Source organism: Aulonocara stuartgranti (assembly GCF_965226115.1).
Source record: "Aulonocara stuartgranti genome assembly, chromosome: 15".
Taxonomy (NCBI): Eukaryota; Metazoa; Chordata; class Actinopteri; order Cichliformes; family Cichlidae; genus Aulonocara; species Aulonocara stuartgranti.
Window position 1 is genome coordinate 34,230,001 of NC_138951.1, and position 25,647 is coordinate 34,255,647.

The 25,647-nt window shown below is 39.9% G+C and overlaps 2 protein-coding genes across 5 annotated transcripts in view; one reads left to right on the forward strand and one right to left on the reverse strand.

Moving 5' to 3' along the window:
• Positions 1-2,508, forward strand: part of LOC309689615 (gap junction Cx32.2 protein-like) — a 3,161-nt gene extending 653 nt beyond the window's left edge. Inside the window, exons 2-3 of one of the 2 annotated variants that reach the window (XM_082506185.1) lie at positions 218-301; positions 790-2,508. In XM_082506185.1, coding sequence (XP_082362311.1) covers positions 799-1,569 — 771 coding nt within the window. In that variant the 5' untranslated portion in view covers positions 218-301; positions 790-798 and the 3' untranslated portion in view covers positions 1,570-2,508. Of the gene's footprint in view, positions 1-202; positions 302-789 lie in introns of both variants that reach the window. The other variant, XM_082506186.1, reaches the window with a different exon arrangement.
• Positions 2,509-3,478: 970 nt separating this feature from the next.
• Positions 3,479-25,647, reverse strand: part of mcm9 (minichromosome maintenance 9 homologous recombination repair factor) — a 32,735-nt gene continuing 10,566 nt past the window's right edge. For all 3 annotated transcript variants that reach the window (XM_082504751.1, XM_082504750.1, XM_082504752.1), the window contains 7 exons: positions 25,360-25,479; positions 13,754-13,928; positions 10,526-10,728; positions 10,176-10,379; positions 9,314-9,396; positions 5,817-5,962; positions 3,479-5,378 (listed from right to left, as the gene is read on the reverse strand). In XM_082504751.1, coding sequence (XP_082360877.1) covers positions 3,860-5,378; positions 5,817-5,962; positions 9,314-9,396; positions 10,176-10,379; positions 10,526-10,728; positions 13,754-13,928; positions 25,360-25,479 — 2,450 coding nt within the window. In that variant the 3' untranslated portion in view covers positions 3,479-3,859. The remainder of the gene's footprint in view (positions 5,379-5,816; positions 5,963-9,313; positions 9,397-10,175; positions 10,380-10,525; positions 10,729-13,753; positions 13,929-25,359; positions 25,480-25,647) is intronic.

Below are 25,647 nucleotides of genomic sequence, written 5' to 3' on the forward strand. Positions count from 1 at the left end.
ATATATGTATGTAAATGAGAGGACGACAGAAAGGTGAACATGTAAGGAGGAGAAATAGTGTGGGTAGCTGAATTTACATGCCTGGGTTCAGCCGTCCAAAACAACAGACAGTGAGCAAGAGAGGAAGCCAGGCAGGCTAGAGTGGGTCGAGTCTTCTCCATTCTGCCTATTTGCCAGTTTCAAAATTTGTAATTTGTTTCAGCTTTTGTGATTACAGGTGGAGATAGCTTCCAACAGGAGGACTTTGGCTTCAGGACAACCTTGAAGGCAGCATATTCTTTTCATTTGAATTGCACAAAAAGTAATCATTTATTTAAAAATTATGTTCTAAGTAGTACTTAAAAATAATTATACATTTAATTACGTTTTACAAATTATGTATGTGTATATACAGAGACACATGTATATATAAATATTGTATTATATATGTAATATTATATGTTTAAAGTGTGCCAATTACTCCCTTGTTCAAGTTTTAGCTAATGAGAATTGAGAAGCCTAAATTCAGAAAAATATACGTGGTAATGTAGAAGTCATGGGTTGTATTATAAAGTGGAGGTTGAATGATCAATAAGCAGTATTCATAATTGTATTACTATAATAATACATGTAACTCCTGAATGATCCATCATTGTTCAGCATACATTTGATTGAAATTTGTATGAATATATCACCTTAAATAATCCACCCAGTTTCAAATATGACTATATATTGCTCGTCTTTTTCTCGAGATGGACTTTTGTCACACAACTGCATATTCATTGTTGTGTTTTGTTTTCTCTCTTAAAGGCTGCTATTATGGGGGAGTGGTCCTTTCTGTCCGATTTGTTAGACAAGGTGCAGTTTCACTCCACCTTCTTGGGAAAGGTCTGGATGAGTGTTCTTTTTCTCTTCAGGATCTTCATTCTGGCAGCTGGTGTCGATAAAATATGGGGAGACGAACAATCAAACATGAAGTGTAATATCCTAACGCCTGGATGCAAGAATTCTTGCTATGATCACACCTTTCCTTTGTCTCATACACGCTTCTGGGTGCTCCAGATTCTCACTGTCTCCACGCCAACGCTTATCTATCTGGGCCACGTCTTACTAGTGATTCGTAAAGAGAACAAACGGAGAAGACGCCTGGAGGAAAAAAGGAAAAAGCAGGAGATGATTAAAGCCCCCAAGTATTCATATGAACATGGCAAAGTGCACCTCAAAGGCGCCTTGCTGGTCAGCTACACGTTTCAATTGCTGTTCAAGATTTTGCTTGAAGTAGCATTCATTGTAGGACAGTACTACCTCTATGGCTTCATACTTATGCCAAATAAGGTTTCTTGTTTCAAGGACCCATGTAAGACAGAGGTACACTGCTTCATTAGTCGCTCCACAGAGAAAAGCGTCTTTATTATCTTCATGTTAGCAATGGCTGGGTTTTCTGTCATTTTAAACATTGTGGAGATATTTTACCTGATGATCTCAAAGATAAAGGAGAGGAAAAGAAGGACCAGCAGCTCCATTCCACCAGAGGGATTCAATCTCAACAACCCAAATCCCAATTCAACTGAGAGAGTTACATGGTGTTGAAAGACAGTGAGCTGACGTAAACATTGACATAGGTCACTATCGTTAGTTACAACATCACTCAACATCTTCATTTGAATTTTACATCTTATTTCAGGTTTAAAATAAATCACCCACATCGGTTAAATTGTACATAGACAGCCAACGAGGTTAAATGCAGAAACTACTGAAAATGAGATGTGCTCGTATTCAAAGTTATAAACTGCCGGTATTAAACGCTCACATACTGATCCATCTATCTTTAAAAGTACTAGTAGTTACTAGTAGTTAGGGGTTATCATGGCTAAGCAAGCACACACCTGACATGTACACTACATTCCCATGTTGCGCATCAATTTTCAACCGGAAAACCAGAAACGTAACCTTCTCTTGAACATGATCTACAAATGTCATTTGCAAAAATGTTGGGATTCTAATATCTGTTATTTGGTCATTTACTTCAACTTTCATCTAACAGCGAAAAACAAAATAAAGTGTCCAAGAGCACCTCAATCATGAACAAAATTAAACAGGTTCTAGATTATAATTCTCTCTGGATTTTGTGTTGTTCTCTAATTCTCCCGTATTTAACTTGTTGTGTAGAGGTACGGGGAAATAATTATAAAAATACACTAAATTCGCTTTTCATATTACAAAAAAAGGACAATTGGTATTACACATAAAGTTCAATATCCTCTTCATACAAACTTATTTTTACAGTCGAAATTATTAAAAGTTCATGACAGGGATGAGAGGGGTCATTAAATGACAAGAGGTGTTTTCAATGTGACAAGTCATCACTGTTATATATTGTTGTTAATGTGTATTACATATACTCAGGAAGAAGCTACATAACTACATGACTGAGCTATAAATATGTGAAGGGAGTGGGAGTAAATGCTCCATTTTGTATATATGTATTCATGTACTCTAAATAAACCATCAATCAATCAAACACTGAAATGCTATGTGTCAAGTTGGTCCTGGTATTGGAAATGGTGCACATTTTAAAAATACAAGTCAGCAAAGTTCAGGAGCAGCATACTGTTAGCCAGTTCTGAATCTTGGCTCCCGTGTATGAGCACTGACCCATGTAGTAAGCCTTAATTATACAGTGTTGATGGGATAGCTAAAGGGCGCAATGGCAGAGTAGTCATTCCTCTTATATTTCTTTGAAGTATGCTTGATGATCGGTGTCTGGGTCGCTTACACAGTTTGTCCTTTGTAATATAACGTCTCGGTGAACCAGTCTGCGTAGTCACATAAACTCCATGCTCATTGTGTGATGATAAATTTTTTGCAGACGTGAACCCAAGTTGATCCTAGCTAACTTGCAGAAAGTATAATCAAGGCCTTATCTCTTGTTGCAGGTGCCTAGTTAAACATTACCAAATATTCTCTGAATAACATTTTTTTTTAAATTGATTGCAGTTTACATTATATGTTTGAAAATATGTGTTCCAGAACACATATTTTCACATAATAGGCTAAAACAATGCTAACAAAAAGCTGAAAAAATATATACATAATTTTTTAGGTTTTAGGCGATCGTGGCTCAAGAGTTGGGAGTTCGCCTTGTAATCGGAAGGTTGCCGGTTCGAGCCCCGGCTTGGACAGTCTCGGTCCTTGTGTCCTTGGGCAAGACACTTCACCCGTTGCCTACTGGTGGTGGTCAGAGGGCCCGGTGGCGCCAGTGTCCGGCAGCCTCGCCTCTGTCAGTGCGCCCCAGGGTGGCTGTGGCTACAATGTAGCTTGCCATCACCAGTGTGTGAATGTGTGCGTGAATGGGTGGATGACTGGATATGTAAAGCGCTTTGGGGTCCTTAGGGACTAGTAAAGCGCTATATAAATACAGGCCATTTACCATTTACCATTTACTTAAAACTGAATATAAATAAAGGCCTTTAAGAAAAATATTAACAAAACACATGGATGTGTCTCACATTATGTTTATTTTATTTGCTGTACATAAAGATCTCGGTGAGCAACTCACTTTTAACAGGTGTTAAATGTGTTACACGTAGGTGTAATACAGAACAAGCAACTAAAAAAAAAAAAAGTTGTATTGAGCACATGTAAGGAAGGATATCTTACTATTATGAACACAGTACTTTTTCATTGTACAGGAGTAGAAAAAAAAAATAAAAAAATCACACTGCAGCTAGCTGGTGAAAACTGTGTGACTAGACACTATGCTAAAGAGCTAAACTCAAGTTTATATCCCAGGAAACTTTTCTGTCAAACTTATTCATTTCCTACAACCAGATTATGTTTTCTTCAGGAAAAAAGTTCTTTATCCACAAACGTTGTGATTTCAGACTTTGGCTTTTTTCAAAACCTCTTGGTCCCAGTCAGTGTCAAGAACATCATTATTTAACTCGGCAGACTCAAACAGAGACAATCCTGAGAATAGGCCTTTGGAACCACTACTATTACTATCCTGAGGACTCGTAAAACACTTTCTCTTTAGACTGGCAGTCCTTTGACAGTTAACTGAATCCCTAGTTACCATTTTTACAGTGTTGTTTTCAGTATGACTGAATTTGGTCTGTTTTACTTTGCACTCGGACATTGTTGTACTCGTTGACTTCATCCCTAGTTCACATTTCTTTGCTGGTGTGTAATCTGTTGCTGGGGGTATGGTTTGGCACTTCTTGCCTATGTGGTTGGCGATGTTTAGAATTTTGTGGACTTTTGAATTAGCTCTCAAACAATCAGCATCACCTTTTTTAAGCGTACTCTTTTCCATTTTTGTTTGAGCTGTTGTGGGTTCACTTGTCCAGATAGATGAGAATCCTGAGAGTTTAATTTCTGAGCTTGAGGAAGTTATACTGGTCTTCATCTGTTCTGATTGTAATGTAGTTTGATTAGTGATGCAAGCACTTGATTTTGAAAGTGGGGTGGAAGTAAATACATCTCTGTCATCACCAGTGCTGACTCTGGTTCTCTGACACAGGTGTGCGTCATTATGACTAATTGGTTTCTTTGTGTTAACGTTCACTGTCATTTGCTTTTCTGGACTGGCATTATTGTTATGGTTGTCAACTGAAGTTCTCATCTTACTTGGTTTGAACATGAATCTTGACAACTTTCCACGCAAGTCTATGTGTGTTTCAGCTTCGACTGCCATTTTCTCCCTTGGAACAGCGCTGCTCTTCCTACTTTCAGTCAGGTGCAATTTGTCCTCCTTTACATAGCTGTCTTTGTCAGTGGACAGGTTTGTCTCTAGTACATTTTCACTTTCATCCCCAAACACCAGCCTTTCTCTGTGTCCTTTTCCAACCTCTTTGTGAAATCGCTGATGTTTCAGGTCCAGTTGCCCAATGCCTTTATCTCCCATATTCTTAGAGTCCATTGTGCTTCTAGAAACCTTTTGAAAATGATATCCCAATGGCTCTGGATGTGCTTCATGCTTCTTTCTCTCATATTTCAGTATCTCCTCTTGGCTTTTAGAGATTTCTTCTGTAACGCTTTCATTTTTCTTACCTTGTATGTTTTGTTCTGAAACAGAGGTAATATTTCCAAAAACAACTGGAGCAACGGTCCTTCTCGAAGTCAACTTTTCAGATCGACAGCTTGATTGTCTGGTTACTTTACACACGTCTGTCCCACTTGAAATAGTTTTTGTATTTTCTTGAGGTGTAGTTATGGGTGAGGTCCTATCATTTGGGGACAGTGACAGAGAGGTGTGGAACCAGTTCGAGTCACTCCTCACTGTATTACCACTTTCCAAATTGCTAGTGTGTGTTTTGGAGTTTGCGTCACTGAGTAGATGCTTCAGTTTAGTAGTTGATGAATCACATTCAGGAGACTCTGATGTCTGGCTTTTTGACCTTAAGAGAAAAACAGCCTGCAGTTAAAATGATGATAGCTCCAAACACTCATGTGCACAAAGTTGAATCCATAAATAAACATTTCAAATCTGCTCCCAATTTGAACTCCACTGGCTACATTCATCACAAAGAATCATGTCATTAAGTGTCAAAGAATAATTATCTTATGTGTTTTTGTATACGTTTTATACAAGTAAAGACAAAAAATGGGGCCTAAAAGACTATAGATTATCAGTGGACGTCAAATCATTAGGTCATGATTTTGATGTCATGGGGGATTTCTTTGCAGAAAAGAGACAGTTACTAGCAGCACTGCTTATGCATTCAAATGTTGTGTAGCAGGAGGTAATAATCTAACATTGGGATTATCTTTGAAAGTTAACAAATTAAAAAAAAACAACAACAACAAAAAACAAAACAAAACACCAATTTACTCACCTGGATAGTCTGTCTCGCTCCTTCTTAAGGAACAGTGGGAGGTTCAGTCCTTCGAGCAGTATCTGACACTGAGTTTGATACTGCTCAACAGGGTCAGCAGGAAATGAGGTGAATAAAGTATTCACATTTCCCTGCAGAGCGCCACCCTAAAAGAAGAACGTAATATGCAGTTACAGACTGACACAGCAGCGTGATGACAACACACCACAAAGTGAATGATATCAACCAGCTGGAAAACAAAGGAGACTAGAAGTGAGAATGTCATCTGTAAACTCATTTTACATTGTGGTCCACATACAGCCCACTTTACTTTTAAGTGGGCCAGAATGCTGAAAATTAGTATATCAAAAAGAAGTGTGACTTCATCACTCATTTACAACAAGTGAATGCTGCTGTAACTTATGAAAGCTCTGTCAGCACTCACTCTTAGATAGTGATAACTTTTCACTCGTTTAATTGTTTATCCATTTCTTGATTACTTTGGTGTAGTATGAATAGCTGTGAGAGTCTTTATAAGCACTTCACCAAAATTTATGGAAATACAATTCAAAGTTTATGTCCTCCTCTACATTTTCAGAGATGTCCAGTGGGCCAGATTGGAGTCTTGCCAGACCAATGCTGCAATTAAAGTGGGAGCTTCAACACAATATACAACGAACAGATTGCTTGCAGTATTGTATACAACTTTAGGCTAAAGCATCAAGTCTAAGCTTCAATGTGAGTAGATTTTCAGCAAGTAAAACTGTTTTAGACACGGTTATGTTAGGATTCTGTTTCAGTAAAGGCAATGAAAACCAAAAAATTAGGCAAGAAATGATCAGATGTGGAATTTATTTTTTCAAACTTAACAGCTGGTTTCATTCAAAAAAATTGCACAGACTTTAGTATCCTACCTTTAGTAAACACCGCTGCTAATTATTTTAGTATAATGATCATAGTACATACAAGTGGTGTGAAAACGTGTTTGCCCTGACTGAGCATAAATGCCAGGATCAGTACTACAGTCAACCGATAACAACAATTTTTTCTGGCAAAACTTCTCCTGTTTCTCCTAAGAAGTATAAAAGAGGGCTATGGTATCCGACCCTAGAAAACCACCAAGTCATTGGTCCAGGTATGTGGATGACACCTGGGTGAAAATCAAATTTCAGGATGTGCAACAATTCACGGATCACATTAACTCGCTGGAAAACCACATCAAATTCACCAGGGAGGATATGAAAAGTTGCTGGTTAGCCTTCTTAGACTGTGAGATCGCCATCAGTAATGGGGGACATTTAAAAGTTGATGTGTACTGTAAACATACGCATACGGATAGGGCTGTGCGATATGACCAAAATCTCATATCCCAATATAAGACATCTACCGTCCGATAACGATATAAATCACAAAAATTTTACATTTTCTGTAAATTATGTGAATCTCGGGCAGCTCAACTTGCGTGAAGTGTTTCCAGCTGGGCGTCGTGTACCTGGACTCGAGTGTTTAACCGATGCATGAAACGATACATTTTTAGACATAAGTTGTAATGGCCGCCGTTTTCCTTGTGAGTATTTATTACACGACGTGCTGCCGGGAAAAGCCTGTTCTAACGTTTGAGTCTAAGGTTTATTTTTTAGCACCTGACGGCTCTTTTTTGCTTCTCATCCGTAAATAATCTGCTCTTTCGCGTGATTCAGTTTATTTTGAAAAGTCTCAATAGGATCTTGAGCTTTATTGTGAAAGGTTTACGTGGAAAATAAACAAGTGGACACGCGATGGTGTTACCGTCGTTGTTGCTAACGACAATGCATAAAAACAGGCGCTTGTCCGTCTGTAGTGTGGTTATATTAAATATAAGAGAAAGAGAGAACTTTAAGAAATTAATATAGCCACTACAGTGACCATCAAAACGATGAAAAAATATTGCCATAAACGGTTTATTTTGCGACACCACAAAACAAATGATTGCGTAAAATGAAACGATAGACATTTTTATATCGTCATCCGATATATATCGTTATATCGAACAGCCCTACATACAGATTAGTATTTAAGGTTTGACTCTCATCTTCCACTGGAGCATAAACTTGGAGTCATCAGGACACTACAACACAGAGCGAACGCCAACCCCACTGACACAACGGCCAGGGAAGCAGAAGAACATCACATCAAAAAGGCCCTGAGTAAATGTGGTTATCCTACACAGCAAATTCAAAAGTGTTAAATGTTTGGTGTTAATAGTCTTCTTGCAAAAGTAGAGTTAATTTTACTCTAAGTAGAGTCACATTCTTTTAATGTAACTCTGAGGTGTAAAATGATAGTAGTTAAAATCGAGTGTTAAAAATGAGTGTTTCTCTGTCAAATCTGGAGGTGTTACAATGGAAACATTAACTCTTGACCTCTTAACTCTGAACTCCTAGAGGGGCTATGACACCAACAGAGTAAATTCACAGACTCCGCCCCCAGCACCATAGGCTCCAATCGAAGCTGAAGTGAAGCCGTTTCAGAACATTTTGCTCTACATATTTGAGTTGTTTGCCATACTTGGTAAGTCATTTTTTCAAAGATTGTTTCAATTATTATTATGAGCTTTTACTTCTGTAGCTCTTTGGAGTTGAGACAAAGCTGTGTGAAAGGCATTAGCCATGTTGCTCGGTGATAGCATAATATTCTGTTTTAGCTAGCTGAAAGGTATTGTTTGCGGGCAAATACCACAGCCTTGAAAAAAAGCTTGCATGTGAATTTTCAGTCAAACTTTTGGTCAAATACACCTAAAACAATGTCTAGAATGTGAAACGTTGGTATAATGGTGCTACTTGAAGCCTGAAAACGATCGCCCATAAAACAAAACGAGCAAACAGCAGTAGCAGACGTCCTGACTGGATTCTACGTTAGCATTTAGATCCCTCCAGAGTTTTGTGCACACGGTTTAGGTAAAAATGAAAAAGGTTGAGGTTTTACATTTAGTTCAGTATTACCTGTTGTCTGTGTCCTTGTCTTTTGGGAAAATACTTTACACAAGTAATGGCTCAAAGAGGATTCCTTTTTTTTTTTACTGTGCTGCAATTGTTTACTGGATTATTTGTGCCATTAATTAGTGTCAACTAATTTTTATTCAATCTCCACATAGGATATGCTTGTGAAGATGTCCCTCTCCCCTTCTGTTTTTCTTTTCCTTCCTCTTTCTTTCTCTCTTTCCTATCCCTCACTCATGTCTGTCCCGTCTGTAACAACTGAAAATAAAATAAAATAAATAATAAAAACAAAGGTCGATCAAATGGACCAATACAGCAATGCCACGATGATCCATTTGGCAAAATAAATCCATTGGGTATCCTTGTTGGTCTTCAGACAACAATTCTGACGGCTAAAGAACCAAATGGGACAGGCAAAAAAAAAAAAAAAAACCTTTTGGGATTTCCTGCTAAAATAAATACAATGAATACAAAACCCTTTAAATTGAAAGAGCCTCATAGACAGGTTTTAATTTTCAAAGTAACAAATAAAAGCCTTACCTGCATAGAGCACTCCATAACAGAAACAGCAATGACAGCGTCTTCTATGGTAACTGTCTCTCTGTACATGAGCTTGGCATGGGCTGTAAAATTAACAAAAAAAGTTTTCTGCCACTGCTGCCGTTCCACTTTTTTCAGATTTGTATATGCAACAAGCTTTATTGTTATTACATATCATCAGCAACTTCATAGTTAACAAAACTTTAGTTTAAAATCATTTTGCTTTTAAATCATCATATGATGAATGTTTAGTAACTAATTACAATATTTGATTAAACAAAAAAAAAAAAAAATCTCCACTTGCTCCTGTGAATGGTCTTTAACCTTCAAGATCTAGTCCTCTAACTGAATCGAATTGATTTTAGAAATCAGTGACAATACCCAGCCCTAAGGCAAAGCATGCTGTGCAAAGACACCCCTGAGACAATCAAGCACATAACAGCAGGGTGCAAGATTCTAGCAAACAGGGCATACGTGGAACGCCATAACAAAGAACATGAACACCTGAGCAGAGTTTGAGAAGTCAGAAGGCCAAAATGGGATGCAGTTCCTAGGGTGGTTGAGAAAGGCTAAGCTAAGTCATGTGGACTTCCACATACAAATGGACGGCTACAAACCAAACATACTAGTGATGGACAAGCAGAGGAAGGAGGCTACAGGGATAGATATAGTTATACTAAAGTGGCAGCAACAACAGGAAGAAAGAACACAAAAACAAAAAACATCTTGTATGCCTTTCGGTGCTGCAAGAGCAGCGTGTAAAATATTATCAGAAGACTCGTTTTAGACCTGACCACAATCAATGACTTGACTTATGAATAAATATGACCAAACTAGTCTGAAGTCAAACTTCTCATCTTACCTTCAGCCAGCCTGCTCAGACTCTCCAATGTGCGTATAGTTGTGCGGGCAGCACTGCTGCTATCACTCCGTCTTTGTAGCTGGTAGTAGCGTGTCAGTATACAGTTGGCTTCTTCTGACATCACTGGTTTTAAATGCTTAATCAGGCTGAAATAAGCTTTCATTTTCTCCATAGACCACAGACTCGAACACTGATCAGGTAGTCCTTAAGAAAAAAAGAGAAGGGGCATTTTTACCACGTTCTCCCCATTGAAGGGTATGTGAGAGAACAATAATAATCAATTATTTATAACAACAGACTTTATTGTTTTAGTCATATTTCACTTCCAAACTCAAAAACATGTCTTCTACCTCTGTCCTCCATAATGAAAGAGGAGATGATGTGGTCCCACTCTGCATTTCTGGTATCCAGCAGAACTAAAACCAGGTCAAAACGACTTAGCAAAGGACTGGCCAGAGCTACGTTCACAGACAGTGGCTCGTTGGGATCATACTGGCCTTTAGGGTTGGTAGCTGCCAGAATGGTAGTTCTGGTATTCAGTTTACACACCATGCTGCAGAAAGAGAGAGCAGTGGATCACACAGAAAAAAAAAACGAGAAAAAAAAACAGATGAGTAAACACTTTTTTTTTTTAAATTAAAATGATCCATTTAAATAATCCAGTATGTGGATTAGGAGATTTATTAGTTTATCAAGGTTCATTTTGTATTAGATTCCCCTTGTGTTTTCTACCCCTGTGTTAAGTTTCCCTCGTCCTTTATGCGTTTCATGTCTGCATGTCTTTTGTCGTGAAATTCATGTTGTCATGTCTGCGTTTCATTATGTTTCCTGTTTTATTTTGAAGAGGTCCTATGTTCTACGTTCAATAGGTTTAGTTTTACTCCTCCCCTGTGACGTCATTATGTTCATGTGTGTCAGCTGTTTCCCCATGTGTTCCCACTTCCCTCATAGCTGTGTGTTATTCTCCCTGTCTTCCATGAGTTTGTTGTTGTTAGTTTCCCAGTTTAGTTTTGTTCTTTGTTTCACCTCCACGCTTGCAATAAAGCTGTGTTTTTGAGTTCACGTTTGCCTCGGTAAGGTTTGCGTTTGGGTCATTTTCCTGCCTGCACACAGCCGTTTTGTGACAATGTATAAAAAAAAAAAGCTGTATAATATTACTGTCAGAGTTTGAGTACAGTATTGTCGTGTGAAATAAGTGTAAATAAAAAAGGAGGGGAAAGGAAAGAGTTGTTAAGATCTCAGTGCTACTTAGGAGATGTTTACAAACTTACAAGGTGAGTAAATGTTTAAACAATAGGAAGGAGAGGAATGTAGAAGACTGTAAATGAGACCCATGAGCTGAGCTGTTGTTTGGGAAAGTGGAGTGAGTTGGTCCTGAGGCCCCGTTGATGAGAACCAGAAAAAACAAACCAAACAAAAAAAACTGTCGGCTGGATTAAATGATGTTCTATCCAAACTGGCAGCTCACATGTAGCTCTTCAGCAAAATGAGCCAATAGGATAAAGAAAAGAGAAGATTCTGCTGAATACCAATGAGCATGCCTTTAGTAGACTAGGTCATAAACAAGGTCTTAACAAAATGAGCCACTTGGCACAAGTAGAACAAGAAAAAAAGGAAACCCTGCTAAACACCCATGAGTGGACGAGGTCATAAACACAAAACGAGCCACTGATAACCGTGACTAGATGCCAGAACCTTATGAACATACTTAAAAGTGGACATTGTTAAAGGAGAGTTTGCATAGATATTATAATGACTAAAATTACTTCAGTAGGAGAATTAATTAATGCCCAATGCAGATTATATTTGGTAGTAGTGTAGAATATTTGAGAACAGAAAAATGAGGTCATTTTTTATAAATCGTTAAAATAAACAATACTAAACAAAAAAAAGTTTCAACAATAGCAAAATCAAGACATTAAGACTCCAATGATAATAAACGACATTATCAAAAGTAAGTAAATATTAATAAGGCAAAGGTCTACCACTGAAACGTCATATTTGGTCAGTCTTAACCTGCTGGTCAGCAATTTTGAATTTAGAGTGTATTCCCCCAAAACCTGCATCTCCTTAGAGACTGTGTCTGCCCCAAAACCAACAAAAAACACTTTGAGAGTCTTTTGCTGATATACGGCATTGAAAAAAAAAAAAAAAAAAAAAAGTCATTTTAAGAGTATTCCCTGAAACCCCTCTCAGCTGACACTTTGAGTAATCTTTGAGTTGTTTTTGACCAGGATATAGCCTTCAATGTGCATATTAAATGATTTCATCTACTTTCACAATATCTCTAAATGAGAAACATCCTATCTCAAAGTGATGCTGAAAAACTAGTTCATGCATTTATTATTTTTAGGTAGGACTAATGCATTTTGTTATTAAGAAGATGTCCTAAAACTCTACAACTAAAAACCATCAGTTGATCCAAAATTCAATTTATTTTAATTCAATTCAATGTTATTTATATAGCCCCAAATCACAACTCAAGGCATTTTAAATTGTAAGGTATATCCTATAATAAGAATGCTGCAGTAAGAGTACTGACAGGGACTAGAAAGAGAGAGAAGATTTCTCCTATATTGGCTTCCCTTCGTTGGCTCCCTGTTAAATCCAGAATTGAATTTGAAATCCTGCTCCTCACATACAAGGACTTAAATAATCAGGCCTCATCTTATCTCAATGACCTGATAGTACCATATCACCCCATTAGAGCACTTTGCTCTCACACTGCAGGCTTACTTCTTGTTCCTAGAGTATTTAAAAGTAGAATGGGAGGCAGAGCCTTCAGTTTTCAGGCCCCTCTTCTATGAAACCAGCTCCCAGTTTGGATTCAGCTAGGGTTAGGGAGAACCTAAACAGGTTCTCTTCCTCCACACACTCCTCATTCATAAAGTGCTTTACAAAACCAAACATTACAGCTAACAGGTGCACTGTTTGAGTGCAGCTAGCCAAACAGCGTAGAGCCACTTGCTGCTAAAGAGACAAAGAATGAAAGTGGACACTCTATCCTTGGTTTCTTAGAATAAAACTCATTGTTGCTGTCAAGGGCAGTACTGGAGTGAGCCCTTTAATCTGATTTTTAGTTTTAGTGTCCTTATTTTCCTCTGACTTGTAATTTCTGTCAGTAGTTAACTAACATAAACTAATGTGTGTCAATTAGCCTCAACCAACCAACCACATGTTCGGTACTGACAGAAGCTGGCGCTAAACATGTTTTTAAAACCTTAAGCACTTATTTCCTAAATCAAGCTTAACAGACAGTGCTATATTTCCATTATGTAAATTAGTTTTTCATGTTCTCTTTAATTCATGATTTGACAGTTATTTTTCCCCACAGGGCCAGGCAGGTTTCCTGTGATAAATGAAATCATTATTTAAGTTATGTTTGTCTAGTATTAAAATTTGTTTGCTGATTGGAAACATTCAAGTGTGACAAAGATGAAAAAACAAAAACAAAGAAAGAAAACCAGGAGGGGGACAAAGAGTTTCCCACAGCACTGTATACGATCGTGGTCATTCTGTGTTTGAAATTCCTAACTTCTGGTGATGTGAATGTATATGTAAATGCATGAGAGTCCTACCCAGCTTTAGCAACACTAATAGATTGTTGCTCCATAGCTTCATGGATGCTGATGCGATCCTGCTCCTTGATGCTGTTGAATTCATCAATGCAGCACAAACCACCATCTGCCAAGACCAGGGCTCCTGCTTCCAGGTGCCAGTCACCTCCATCCTTCACAGCTGCTACTGTCAGTCCTTTGGAAACACATTCACTTTATGAAGTAATACATTGGTATTATATGTAAAAATATATAGTTAATCACATGTCCGAGTCACCCTTCATTTCTTGACATTGCTTCCAACAAGGCAGATTTTATTGTATTTTTTTTTTTTTTTAAATCATCATGAGCGATACTTCTCGGGCCTTTCAAAGTTTTGGGGTAAATTGGATGTGTTTTAGCTCATTTTCAGTCCAGTCCATGTATCAGAGGAATATTTTATTGTTTGTTAAGCCACTTAACACAAAAACATGTAAAGTAATGAATCACTGTTGTGTCTACTCAAAGAAACAACACAGTTTGAAAAGCAAAAAGTAGTATTTTTGCATCAACAAGGTGATTCCAAAAGAGCTGTTAGCCCAAAACCTGGTATATTTTGTATACTTTATTAATCCCCTGTTGGGATATTACTCTCTGCATTTAACCCTCAGTGAAGCCGTGAACAGCCAATCAAGCGCCCAGGGAGCGGTGTGTAGGGACGGTACCTTGCTCAGGGGCACCTCAGGGTAGCCGTTCGGTGGATTTGAACCCCCGACCTTCCGATCATGGAGCGAACTCTACGTACTGAGCTATCTCCACCCCAATATTTCGAAAAGGTTTCAATGTGTCTTAAACAATGTGAGAAAGGGGACAAGTAGAGGACAAAAGTGGCAGACCTAAAAAACTGCTTACAACAGATGAACAGCATCTGAAAGTTGTTACAAACACACATGACAAAGAAGTCAAGCTATACATGACCATAAATTAAGTTATGTGTAATAATGGGCCCCATCTATGAACTCGGGTTAGGGTTAGCTCATAAAACTACTTTTTACACCTCTGTCTGAAATCTTGCAGGGGAGTATCTGGTCATGGCGATATTTTGTTTTTTCACCTTCTGAGAAGTGGAATCTTGCAAATACAACACCTTTGTATAGGCCATCAGTTGAGACAGAGCCAGATAATATTAACTCACAAGTGTTAAGTGACAGGATTGTTTTCTAATCTGACAGATTTTAGCTGGTGCCATGTCTTCCCATTCCTTTTTGCACCTATTTTTCTTCATATGCTCAATACTTTTCCCTACCTTTCATTTTTCGTTAATACACATTGGTTATGTGCCCAATAATTTTATATAACTGTAATTGGAATAGGTTTCAGTAAACAAAAAAAAAAAAAAAAAAAAACCTGTCTCAGTGTCCAAATATATATGGACCTAACTAATCATAACAAGGATATGAATACACATGGGTGTATTCATATCCTTATGGGGACATCTCATTGACATAGTGCTTTCCCTAGCCGCTTAACCTAACCCTAACCATCAAAACACTAAAGGTCAAAGAAAAGACACACACAGTGTGTCAAAGAAAAGTGAGACACAGTGTGAAATCCCAGTAACTCTAGGCTCCCTCCACAGAATTGCATGGCAGCATTTGTTTGAACAAACAGATTTAAATACTAACAATATGTTGTCATATTGTGATTTATTAACCACATGAGTGTGGAAATTATGTTTTTTATTATGAAAAAGAAAAACCAAAATGATAAAACTTTATCTTTGGAGGCTGAATCTCCTCCAGAGGGTGTTGGGAGACCTAAAGGGCGTACTTTACCATACTTTGACGGAGATCACAGTGTTTCGAGAGGATTAAAGAAATGGCGGTGATGGACAAGGTTAACAATACATGAGAAGGTATGCACAGGGGGATGGCGACAGAAAGAAGAGGAACCAAAGGGAAACAGGATGGTGCAGCCGATCCCTAGGACCGTGCACCGAACTAAGCCAGAACTTCTAAATACCCTAACCAGCTGTGCCAGGGGTCTGTGTCTGACATACTCCCTGAAATGAACTGAAAAGACATTTTTAATAAAAAGAATTGTTTCCTTCAAGGTCATATTGTGCCCCTCCCCAGGTTACACAAACTGTTTGGGTGATATCAAATGAATAGATTGAAACCATTGCTTTCTTTTTTAATAGTGGTTAGGATGAGAGAATTGCAGGAAATTATGACCCGACCCAGAGAATATAACCCGAATTTTAAACTTTTTTGGGAGGGCTGGGAACGGACCATGGGGGAACCTTAAGGAGGAAGTCCCATTCTGGGACGTATAAAGACCTACACCTAACCTCTTTGTTTAAAAGAACCCTCAGAGTCTGTGAGATTTTTAGAAGATAACCCTACTCAGGCTGTATGACCCTAAGCCTAACCTTTTTGGGGACCTGATAAAGTTTATGACAAACCCTGAGGAGAAATAAGCCTGCTCTGGGATGTTTAAAATCTAAAATTTAACATCTTTATTTAGTCAACCCTCAGGCTTTAAAAGACATTTGTGAGACCCCTAGAGGAAGTAACCCTTATTGGGCCACATTAAAACTCTAGGAGATATTGTATTCCTCTAATTCGGTGGGACAGAGAAGAAAAGGAGAAGCTTAGGGATCATAAAGCCTAGTTAAATAAGAGAAACTATAAATGGCACATAAGCAATCTGCTTTCCTTGTTTTTGGGCCTTCCGCTGACCGACAGGGCCAGACTCCTGGTTTTATTAGGGTGAGTGCCTTCCCCCAAACATTTCCTTGTGATTGAGATCGTTGTCAATATGGTGTGCATTCATATTGTAAAGCTAGACAGGTGAAGAGAAGTGGTATTGTTTTTTCCGAGGGTGCTTGAATGCATCACAGTGATATCTCCTGGGGGGGGGGGGTCCCTTTCTACTTGGTTTTTATATTGATTACTTATTTATCATAATTTTAGTGATTTTTTTGTCATATGGATTTTTATTTAGTTATTAATGTTCTCTATTTAGGTATAAATAAGTGAATCTTGGTTTCAGTTCAGACCTCGGGTTCTCCCCCTTGGTCGGCGACAGTCCTAAGACTCCCTCACGGACCCCACTCCCCTAACCAGTGACTAATTAGTGTCTCGGTTTTAGTTTTAGTTCTTTTTTATCCCCCCCCTTATTTTCCTTTTTTCAGATTTATTTTGATATTTTGATTAGTTTTGTTACTGAACAGTCTCATTTTATTCACACAGATGAGATATCTAAGTAACACCCCGAGTAGAATGCATGACAAGGTAGGAGTGACACCACACAGTTTTAGGATTTTTGTTTTTGGTACCTGAGAGGAGCATGTTGCATGGGAGCACAATAGGCGTTCCCATGTGACTTAATGGTAACCTATCCTGGGAGAGGCCCACAGGATTGGGCGTCTCTCAGGAAATGATTTAATCCCTCGTTCTCTCCTGGCCCCAGTAGCATGTATCCCTCTGAGGAAGCAGGAGATCCGCAAAATGTCAGAAACGCGAGACCAGACCAGTGGAAGAAATTTTGGGTGGATTAGATCGAATGTAGCGGTGGATTTAGATGTGGATAATGATATTCTGCCTGCTTCTCTGTGTTCTCCCTCTGCATGCTCTGTGGGTGCCGCGGGTTGTGACCCCCCCCGGGCCGCTCCTGCTGCGATGCTCCTTCAGGCCCTTTTTCGTCTCCTCCCATAGGCGAGCGAATGAACATGGAAGCTCCACCCGTGGAGGACGCGTCCGCAGCGAATCAGCAAAAATGGTTAAAAATCAAAACTATTACTCAAACAGGTGAAGAGGAAGTCGGTGAAATGATAATCGAGGTCCCGCAACAACATGACCAGGCGGCCAATATGAGCAGTGACTCGCTGGACCGCACAGATCCCGACCATTTGAAATTAAATGTAAATTTCCACCTGAGTGAGGACGGCAGGGAAGGTGACGGGTCTGCTGACGATTTTAAAGCCTTAAGGCCAAAAAATGCAAGCGATGGAGCACCTCCAGGTAGATTTGACACGGGACGAGGAGATGACCGGGCGAGGTGTCGGAGCGGGGAATGGCGGGGTCGCGTGGCACACACCTACATACCATCGGGCGCGAGCAAGCCTCAAGTTACAGGATTGGAAAATTAAAGCAAACAAGCCTATGGTGTTTGGGGAGAAACTCCACTCCCCCACCAGATTTAACTTGGTCTTCCTCTTCTAATATTTTAAATTTATCAAGACTCTTTACTCCGTCTGCAGCACAAATAAGCTTATTAGAAAAGGGCCTGACTTTCATTCCAGCGCCATAAAAATTTTCACGTGAGGAGTTTCGCCGGGACCTACATTGGTACCATAGAAGACCGAAACTACAAAACTTTTTTGAAACCGACAACTTCCACAGGGATCCCTTCGTCCTACCATCTGTGTGGGAACTGGAGTGGGGGGCGTTGAGCGAGTCGCTCAAAGAGCTAATAAAAAAAGATATTCGGTTGTTCCACTCGTTAAGGCCGCAGGTGGGGAGGGAGGGTAGTCTTATGGTGGAGGAAGAACGGGCGCTTAGAGAATTAAAAGTTAATCAGAACATCGTGATTAAACCGGCGGATAAAGGCTCAAAAATTGTAATTATGGACAAGCAGCAGTACAGACTGGAAGTCCAGAGACAACTGGGAAATGAGAAATATTACAAATGCATTTCAAATTCAATCCAGCCCGAGGTGCAGCAGCAAATTAGGAGGATTGTCCACTCACTACATCACAAGAGTTATTTCCACAAAACAGCGCAACTATTTCTTAGGTCCTGATGATCCCCACCCACGCTTATCCTATTCTGAGATCCCACCTGGAAGACCTATAGTCTCCGATTGCAGTGGTGCAATACATAACATCTCTCAGTACACTGAGAGCCCTCTCTAATAAACATCCAAGTTATCTTAAGGACACGTATCATTTTTTTTTTTAATTCACAATAGATATAGACAGTCTGTACACTAATATCAATACATAGACAGGACAGAGTCGTAAGTAACATCTTTCAGCGGTACCCGGATGCTGTGCGCCCTGACGCGGCAATTCTCTGGCTTTTGGAGATTTGTCTCGTCAATAATGATTTCCAATTCGACAATAGGTTTCATTTGCAGATGGAAGGAACGGCTATGGGCCAGAGATATGCACCGTCCTACACAAACATATATATGAGCGAGTGGGAGACAGAAAGGCGCTGGCCAAGTGCTCATTACAACCGGTGTTTTATTTGTACTTTATAGATGACATCATAGGCGCATGGGGTCACAGGGAGGATACGTTCCAACAGTTCGTACACATCTTGAACACACATCACCCGTCTATAAAACTTAAGCAGGAGCACAGCGACTCTGAAATCAATTTCTTGGACACCACGGTCTTTTTTGAGGATGAGAAGGATGGCAAGAGGTTGCATGCAAAAGTTTATTTAAAACCCACCGACACGCATGCGCTCCTCCATAAATTATCACCCGCCACACACATTTCGAGAAATAGTGAAATCTCAAATATTGAGATTTTACAGAATAAGCAGTAAGGAGGTGGATTTTCGCAATGCTACTTCCACATTGTTTAGGAGTTTGAGGAAGAGGGGGGACTCACGCTCTTTTTTTTGAGGAAGATACACAGGGAGACGCTCTCGGGACTTCGTACGCCTAACGCATGGACACGGGGTGATTTTCGGGAGGGGCGGGGTGGCGCAGGAGAGCGAGTTGATGCTCGGCGGATGGATACTGAACTTGGGACTCCTTTTAATTAAAACACCATCGAGGACATAACGGGAGGGGAGAGACTTTTGCCCTTTGTTAGTACTTTCCACAAGAAGTACACGCCATTTCTCAGCAGTATCCACCAAAATCTTTGTGAAATGCGGACCTGGGGGTATGCATTCGAAGCGCGGATGATCAGAGGCTTAAGGAAAAACCAAAGCTTGGGTGACCTTTTGGTTAGAGCTAAATTGGAGGGGAGGGTAAACGAACCACCTGACACATTGTTGCAGTTTTTGGTACAGAAGCACATCATAAGTAATCTGTACAGTGGAGCCTCTTAGGCGATTAGAGGGAAATTCTCTCTAGAGATACAAAAAAATGTAATTTATGCCATTCAATGTAACAGGTGTGGGACGATATATGTGGGAGAAACTGCGGTTCATTTGAGAGCGCGGCTGCAACAACATCTATATGCCATTCATGCAGCGGAGTCGCGTACTTTAGTGGCCACCCACTTTAAAGAGCATGCAGTGGGGGCTCTGATTATCATGGGCTTGCAGGCAAATCCGCGATGGTCGGTCGGTCAGCGGAGAAGAATGGAGAGGGGTTGGATAGACAGATTCAACACTTATGCTCCATTGGGCCTGAATGTACAGTGGGGCAAAAAAGTATTTAGTCAGCCACCAATTGTGCAAGTTCCCCCACCTAAAATGATGACAGAGGTCAGTAATTTGCACCAGAGGTACACTTCAACTGTGAGAGACAGAATGTGAAAAAAAAAAAAAATCCATGAATCCACATGGTAGGATTTGTAAAGAATTTATTCGTAAATCAGGGTGGAAAATAAGTATTTGGTCAATAACAAAAATACAACTCAATACTTTGTAACATAACCTTTGTTGGCAATAACAGAGGTCAAATGTTTACTATAGGTCTTTACCAGGTTTGCACACACAGTAGCTGGTATTTTGGCCCATTCCTCCATGCAGATCTTCTCGAGAGCAGTGATGTTTTGAGGCTGTCGCCGAGCAACACGGACTTTCAACTCCCGCCACAGATTTTCTATGGGGTTGAGGTCTGGAGACTGGCTAGGCCACTCCAGGACTTTCAAATGCTTCTTACGGAGCCACTCCTTTGTTGCCCGGGCGGTGTGTTTTGGATCATTGTCATGTTGGAAGACCCAGCCTCGTTTCATCTTCAAAGTTCTCACTGATGCAAGGAGGTTTTGGCTCAAAATCTCACGATACATGGCCCCATTCATTCTGTCCTTAACACGGATCAGTCGTCCTGTCCCCTTGGCAGAAAAACAGCCCCATAGCATGATGTTTCCACCCCCATGCTTCACAGTAGGTATGGTGTTCTTGGGATGCAACTCAGTATTCTTCTTCCTCCAAACACGACGAGTTGAGTTTATACCAAAAAGTTCTACTTTGGTTTCATCTGACCACATGACATTCTCCCAATCCTCTGCTGTATCATCCATGTGCTCTCTGGCAAACTTCAGACGGGCCTGGACATGCACTGGCTTCAGCAGCGGAACACGTCTGGCACTGCGGGATTTGATTCCCTGCCGTTGTAGTGTGTTACTGATGGTGACCTTTGTTACTTTGGTCCCAGCTCTCTGCAGGTCATTCACCAGGTCCCCCCGTGTGGTTCTGGGATCTTTGCTCACCGTTCTCATGATCATTTTGACCCCACGGGATGAGATCTTGCGTGGAGCCCCAGATCCAGGGAGATTATCAGTGGTCTTGTATGTCTTCCATTTTCTGATGATTGCTCCCACAGTTGATTTTTTCACACCAAGCTGCTTGCCTATTGTAGATTCACTCTTCCCAGTCTGGTGCAGGTCTACAATACTTTTCCTGGTGTCCTTCGAATGCTCTTTGGTCTTGGCCATGGCGGAGTTTGGAGTCTGACTGTTTGAGGCTGTGGACAGGTGTCTTTTATACAGATGATGAGTTCAAACAGGTGCCATTCATACAGGTACCGAGTGGGGAACAGAAAAGCTTCTTACAGAAGACGTTACAGGTCTGTGAGAGCCAGAGATTTCAAATCAAATCAAATCACTTTTATTGTCACATCACATGTGCAGGCACACTGGCACAGCACATGCGAGTGAAATTCTTGTGTGCGAGCCCCACAAGCAACAGAGATGTGCAAACACAACAACACAAACGAGCAAAATACAAGAATGGCCAACCTGAAACTAATAAATATATGTACAATATATAATAGTGTATGCATTTCTGGATGTGTATACTAAATATTTTCCTACGTGTGTGTGTGTGTGTGTGTGTGTGTGTGTGTGTGTGTGTGTGTGTGTGTGTGTATACACATTTTTACAAATTAAATAGTAAAAAAAAAAAATAATAATAATAATAATAATAATAATAATAAAATATATAAAATATACAGAGTTGAATATGTGCAAAACAAGTGGATTTTCCTTGTTTGAGGTGACCAAATACTTATTTTCCACCCTAATTTACGAATAAATTCTTTACAAATCCTACCATGTGAATTCATGGATTTTTTTTTCACATTCTGTCTCTCACAGTTGAAGTGTACCTCTGGTGCAAATTACTGACCTCTCATCATTTTAAGTGGGGGAACTTGCACAATTGGTGGCTGACTAAATACTTTTTTGCCCCACTGTACCTGCATGAGATGCGGGTTGTAAAAACTCTTGTTTCTCTTTGACCTAAAGGATCATACATGTGGGTTGAGAGTGTTGTTTCTTAGAAGTCTCTTGTAATAATTGCCGGAGGTATTGTGAAAATGAAGTATAATGAATATATGGTACTAATGAATCCATCAAGACCCCAAGGTGAGGGAAAGGGAGGGGAGGTGCGGTGGATGACCTGCTGTGAAACTCCTGAGCTCAAAGAAGCCATAGGTATATCTATAGAGGTATAGTTGACAGAGGAAGAGTGTGAAATAAATAAATTAGGAAGCTTTAATAAAGAAAATGGACTGAAGGCCTGCTGTTTTGATGCTATAGGAATAGAGATCAGGGGATGGGAGAAAGTGGAATAAACATCAAAATCGCCCTTAACAGATTTATTTCACGGTATGAATTTCATTGGAGGGGAGGGCAAATCAACCACCTGAGACACTGAGGCAGTTTTTGGTACAGAAGCACATGATCAGCAACCTTCATAGCCTCCTGAGCGATTATGGGGAAATTCTCTCTGGAGATAAAAAAAAATGTGGTTTATGCCAAACAAGTGGATGATATATGTAGGGGAGACTGGGGCCCGTTTGAGAGTGCGTTTTTCAACAACACCTATATCCGTTCGGCGGAGTCGTGTACTTTAGTGGTACAGTGGTACACCCACTTTAAGGAGCATTGATCATCATGGGTTTGCAGGTTAATCCGGGGTGGTCGGTCGGTCAGCGGAGAAGGAGGGAGAGGGGGTGGATAGAGCGACTAAACACTTGTGTTCTGTTAGGCCTGAATGTACCCATATGAGATGTGGATTGTACTTTTTTTCTTCTTGAATTAGAGGACCACATATACAGTATTAGAAATTAGAAAATATATTCCTTTTTTAAAATTTTTACAGTTCAGTAAGTTACTTTTTTTTTTTTAAACGTTTAAGCAGGATTTTACCTCCCACCGTCCAAAGACATGCAGCTTGTGGGGATAGGTTAATTGATTAATCCAAATTGTCACTAGGTGTGAATGTGCGAGTGAATGTGAGTGTGAATGGTTGTCTGTCCCTGTGTGTTAGCCCTGCGACAGACTGGCGACCTGTCCAGGGTGTACCCCGCCTTTCGCCCTATGACAGCTGGGATAGGCTCCAGCGCCCCCCGCGACCCTGAAAAGGATAAGCGGAAGCGAATGGATGGATGGATGGATATACAGTATGGGTGAAAGGGGTTGCTTTTTAGTTGTCTCTTGTATTGGTTGCCTGAGGTATTGTGATTATGATATATAATGAATATGTGACACTAATGAATCCATCAGGACCCAGAGGGGGAGGGATGGGAGATGGAGTGGATGACCTGCTGTGATACTCCAGGAGCCAAGATTGGAGGACCTGCCCGTATATTGGTGGTTTGTCTGTTCTTAATCTTTGTTCTGACCTAAATAAAGGCATAGGTTACATCCATGTGATGTATGGTTAATAGACTAAGAGTGTGAAATAAACAAAGGAAGCTTCAAAAAAAGAAAACTGACTGAAGGCCTACTGTTTCGGTGCCACAGGAGCAGAGATGAGGAGATGTGAAAAACCACCACAAGTGCTTCATGTGAGAAAGTGAAATAAACACCAAGAGAGCCCTGAACAGACTTATTTCATGTGTATGAATCTACCAAAAAAAAACAAATTAATTAAAAGGTTAAGGATGTGAGAGCTGTTGTGAGAAATCCTAGTAAACACAGGCTCCCTCCACAGAAACTGCATGGCATTTGGCTGACAAATAGAGTTTAAATACTAACAGTATGTTGTTATATTCGGTGATTTACTAATCACATGAGTTTGGAAATTGCAATTTTTAATGAAAAAAAATAAAAATAAAAAACTAAAATCAAGAAGTTCAAGAAATCTGTGGCTGAATCGCCTCCAGAGAGTGTTGGGGGGAAAAAAAAAAAAGGGGGGGGGGGGGGTGAACAATATCAGTAATACACAAGAATGGTATGCACAAAAGATGACGAAGAAGAGGAGGAGAATGGTGGTAGAAGGAAGAAGAGGAACCAAGGGGTAACAGGATGCTACAGCCAAACCCTTAGACCGTGCACCGAAGTTTTAAAGAAATACAAACTGAGCCACAATTTCTAAACACCTAACCATAACCTAACTGTAACCCTGACACTAAAACCACATTTTGAGTCTCAAAATTCTCTTCAAACTTGTGGGGACCAGGATTTTGGTCCCCACAACGACTGTTGGTCCCCACAAGTATGTCTAAACAGGTACAAACACACACACAAAAGAATTATTATTTTTTTCACCTGTTTACTGAAACATTCCAATTATAGTTATAATGGACATGGACAGTGTAGACTCTCAGCTTTCATTTGAGGGTATCCACATTCGAATTGGATTGATCATTTAGGAGCTTCTGCTCCTTAACATGTGCCACCTTCTTTTTATAAGGGATCACAAGTAATTGGACACTGGACTGAAAAAAAATTCCCTTCTTTCATGAGAAAGAAAGAAAGCACTGGTGAACTTCAGTAACGCAAAAAGACCTGGATGAAGACCCATGACTGTGTGAAAAATTGATGACACCCTAAACCTAATACCTGGTTGGGCCACCCTCAGCAACAACACCTTTTTAAAAAAAATAATAACAATAAAATTAAATTAAAAAAACAGCCCTGTGGAGGAATTTTGGCCAACTCGTCTTTGCAGAATTCAGCCACATTGGAAGGTTTTCGCACATGAACCACCTTTTTAAGATCATGCCACAGGATCTCAGTCGGATTCGGGTCAGGACTTTGACTAGGCCACTCCAAAGTCTGCATTTTGTTGTTCTTAAACCATTCAGAGGTGAACTTGCTGGTGTGTTTTGGATCATTCCATTTGTGGATAATGGCTCTCACTGTGGTTCGCTGGAGTCCCTAGGCTTTAGACATGGCTTTATAACTTACTTCATTTCTCACTTATTCCTGAGTTTCCGTGGATCGCAACATGATGTCTGGCTTTTGAGGATATTTTGACCTACTCCACTTTGTCAGGCAGGCTCTATTTAAGTGATTTCTTGATTGAGAACAGCTGTGGCAGTAATCAGGCCTGGGTGTGGCTAGAGAAACTGAACTCAGTTTTCCGAGATGTGATACAATATTTTTTTCCCCTTAATAATAAGAAGCGGCATTTTGTGTCTCCTTTGTGTGTGTATATATAGTTTCTTTTGTTTGTTTGGGTTTTTTGTTTTTTTTGTTTTTTAAAGGGAAAAGCAGGACCTACCTGCACTTGTTGAGCCAATTCCAGCTGTGAGTACAGAACGACACATAATCTTGGCAGCATATTTCAGGAACTGAGACTTCCCTGTACCTGGGTCACCAACCAGCAACATATGACACTCGCCTAGAAGGAGCAAATTATGAATACACACATTTCACAGAGGGCCATTTGTAAAACACAAAAAACAACATAGAGGCACTGATTTGTCAGAGTTTACATTCTGTCACAAGACAGTCACAATTTTAATTTTCATGAAGCTATTTAAAGGGCCCGAAAAAGCAACATGGGTCT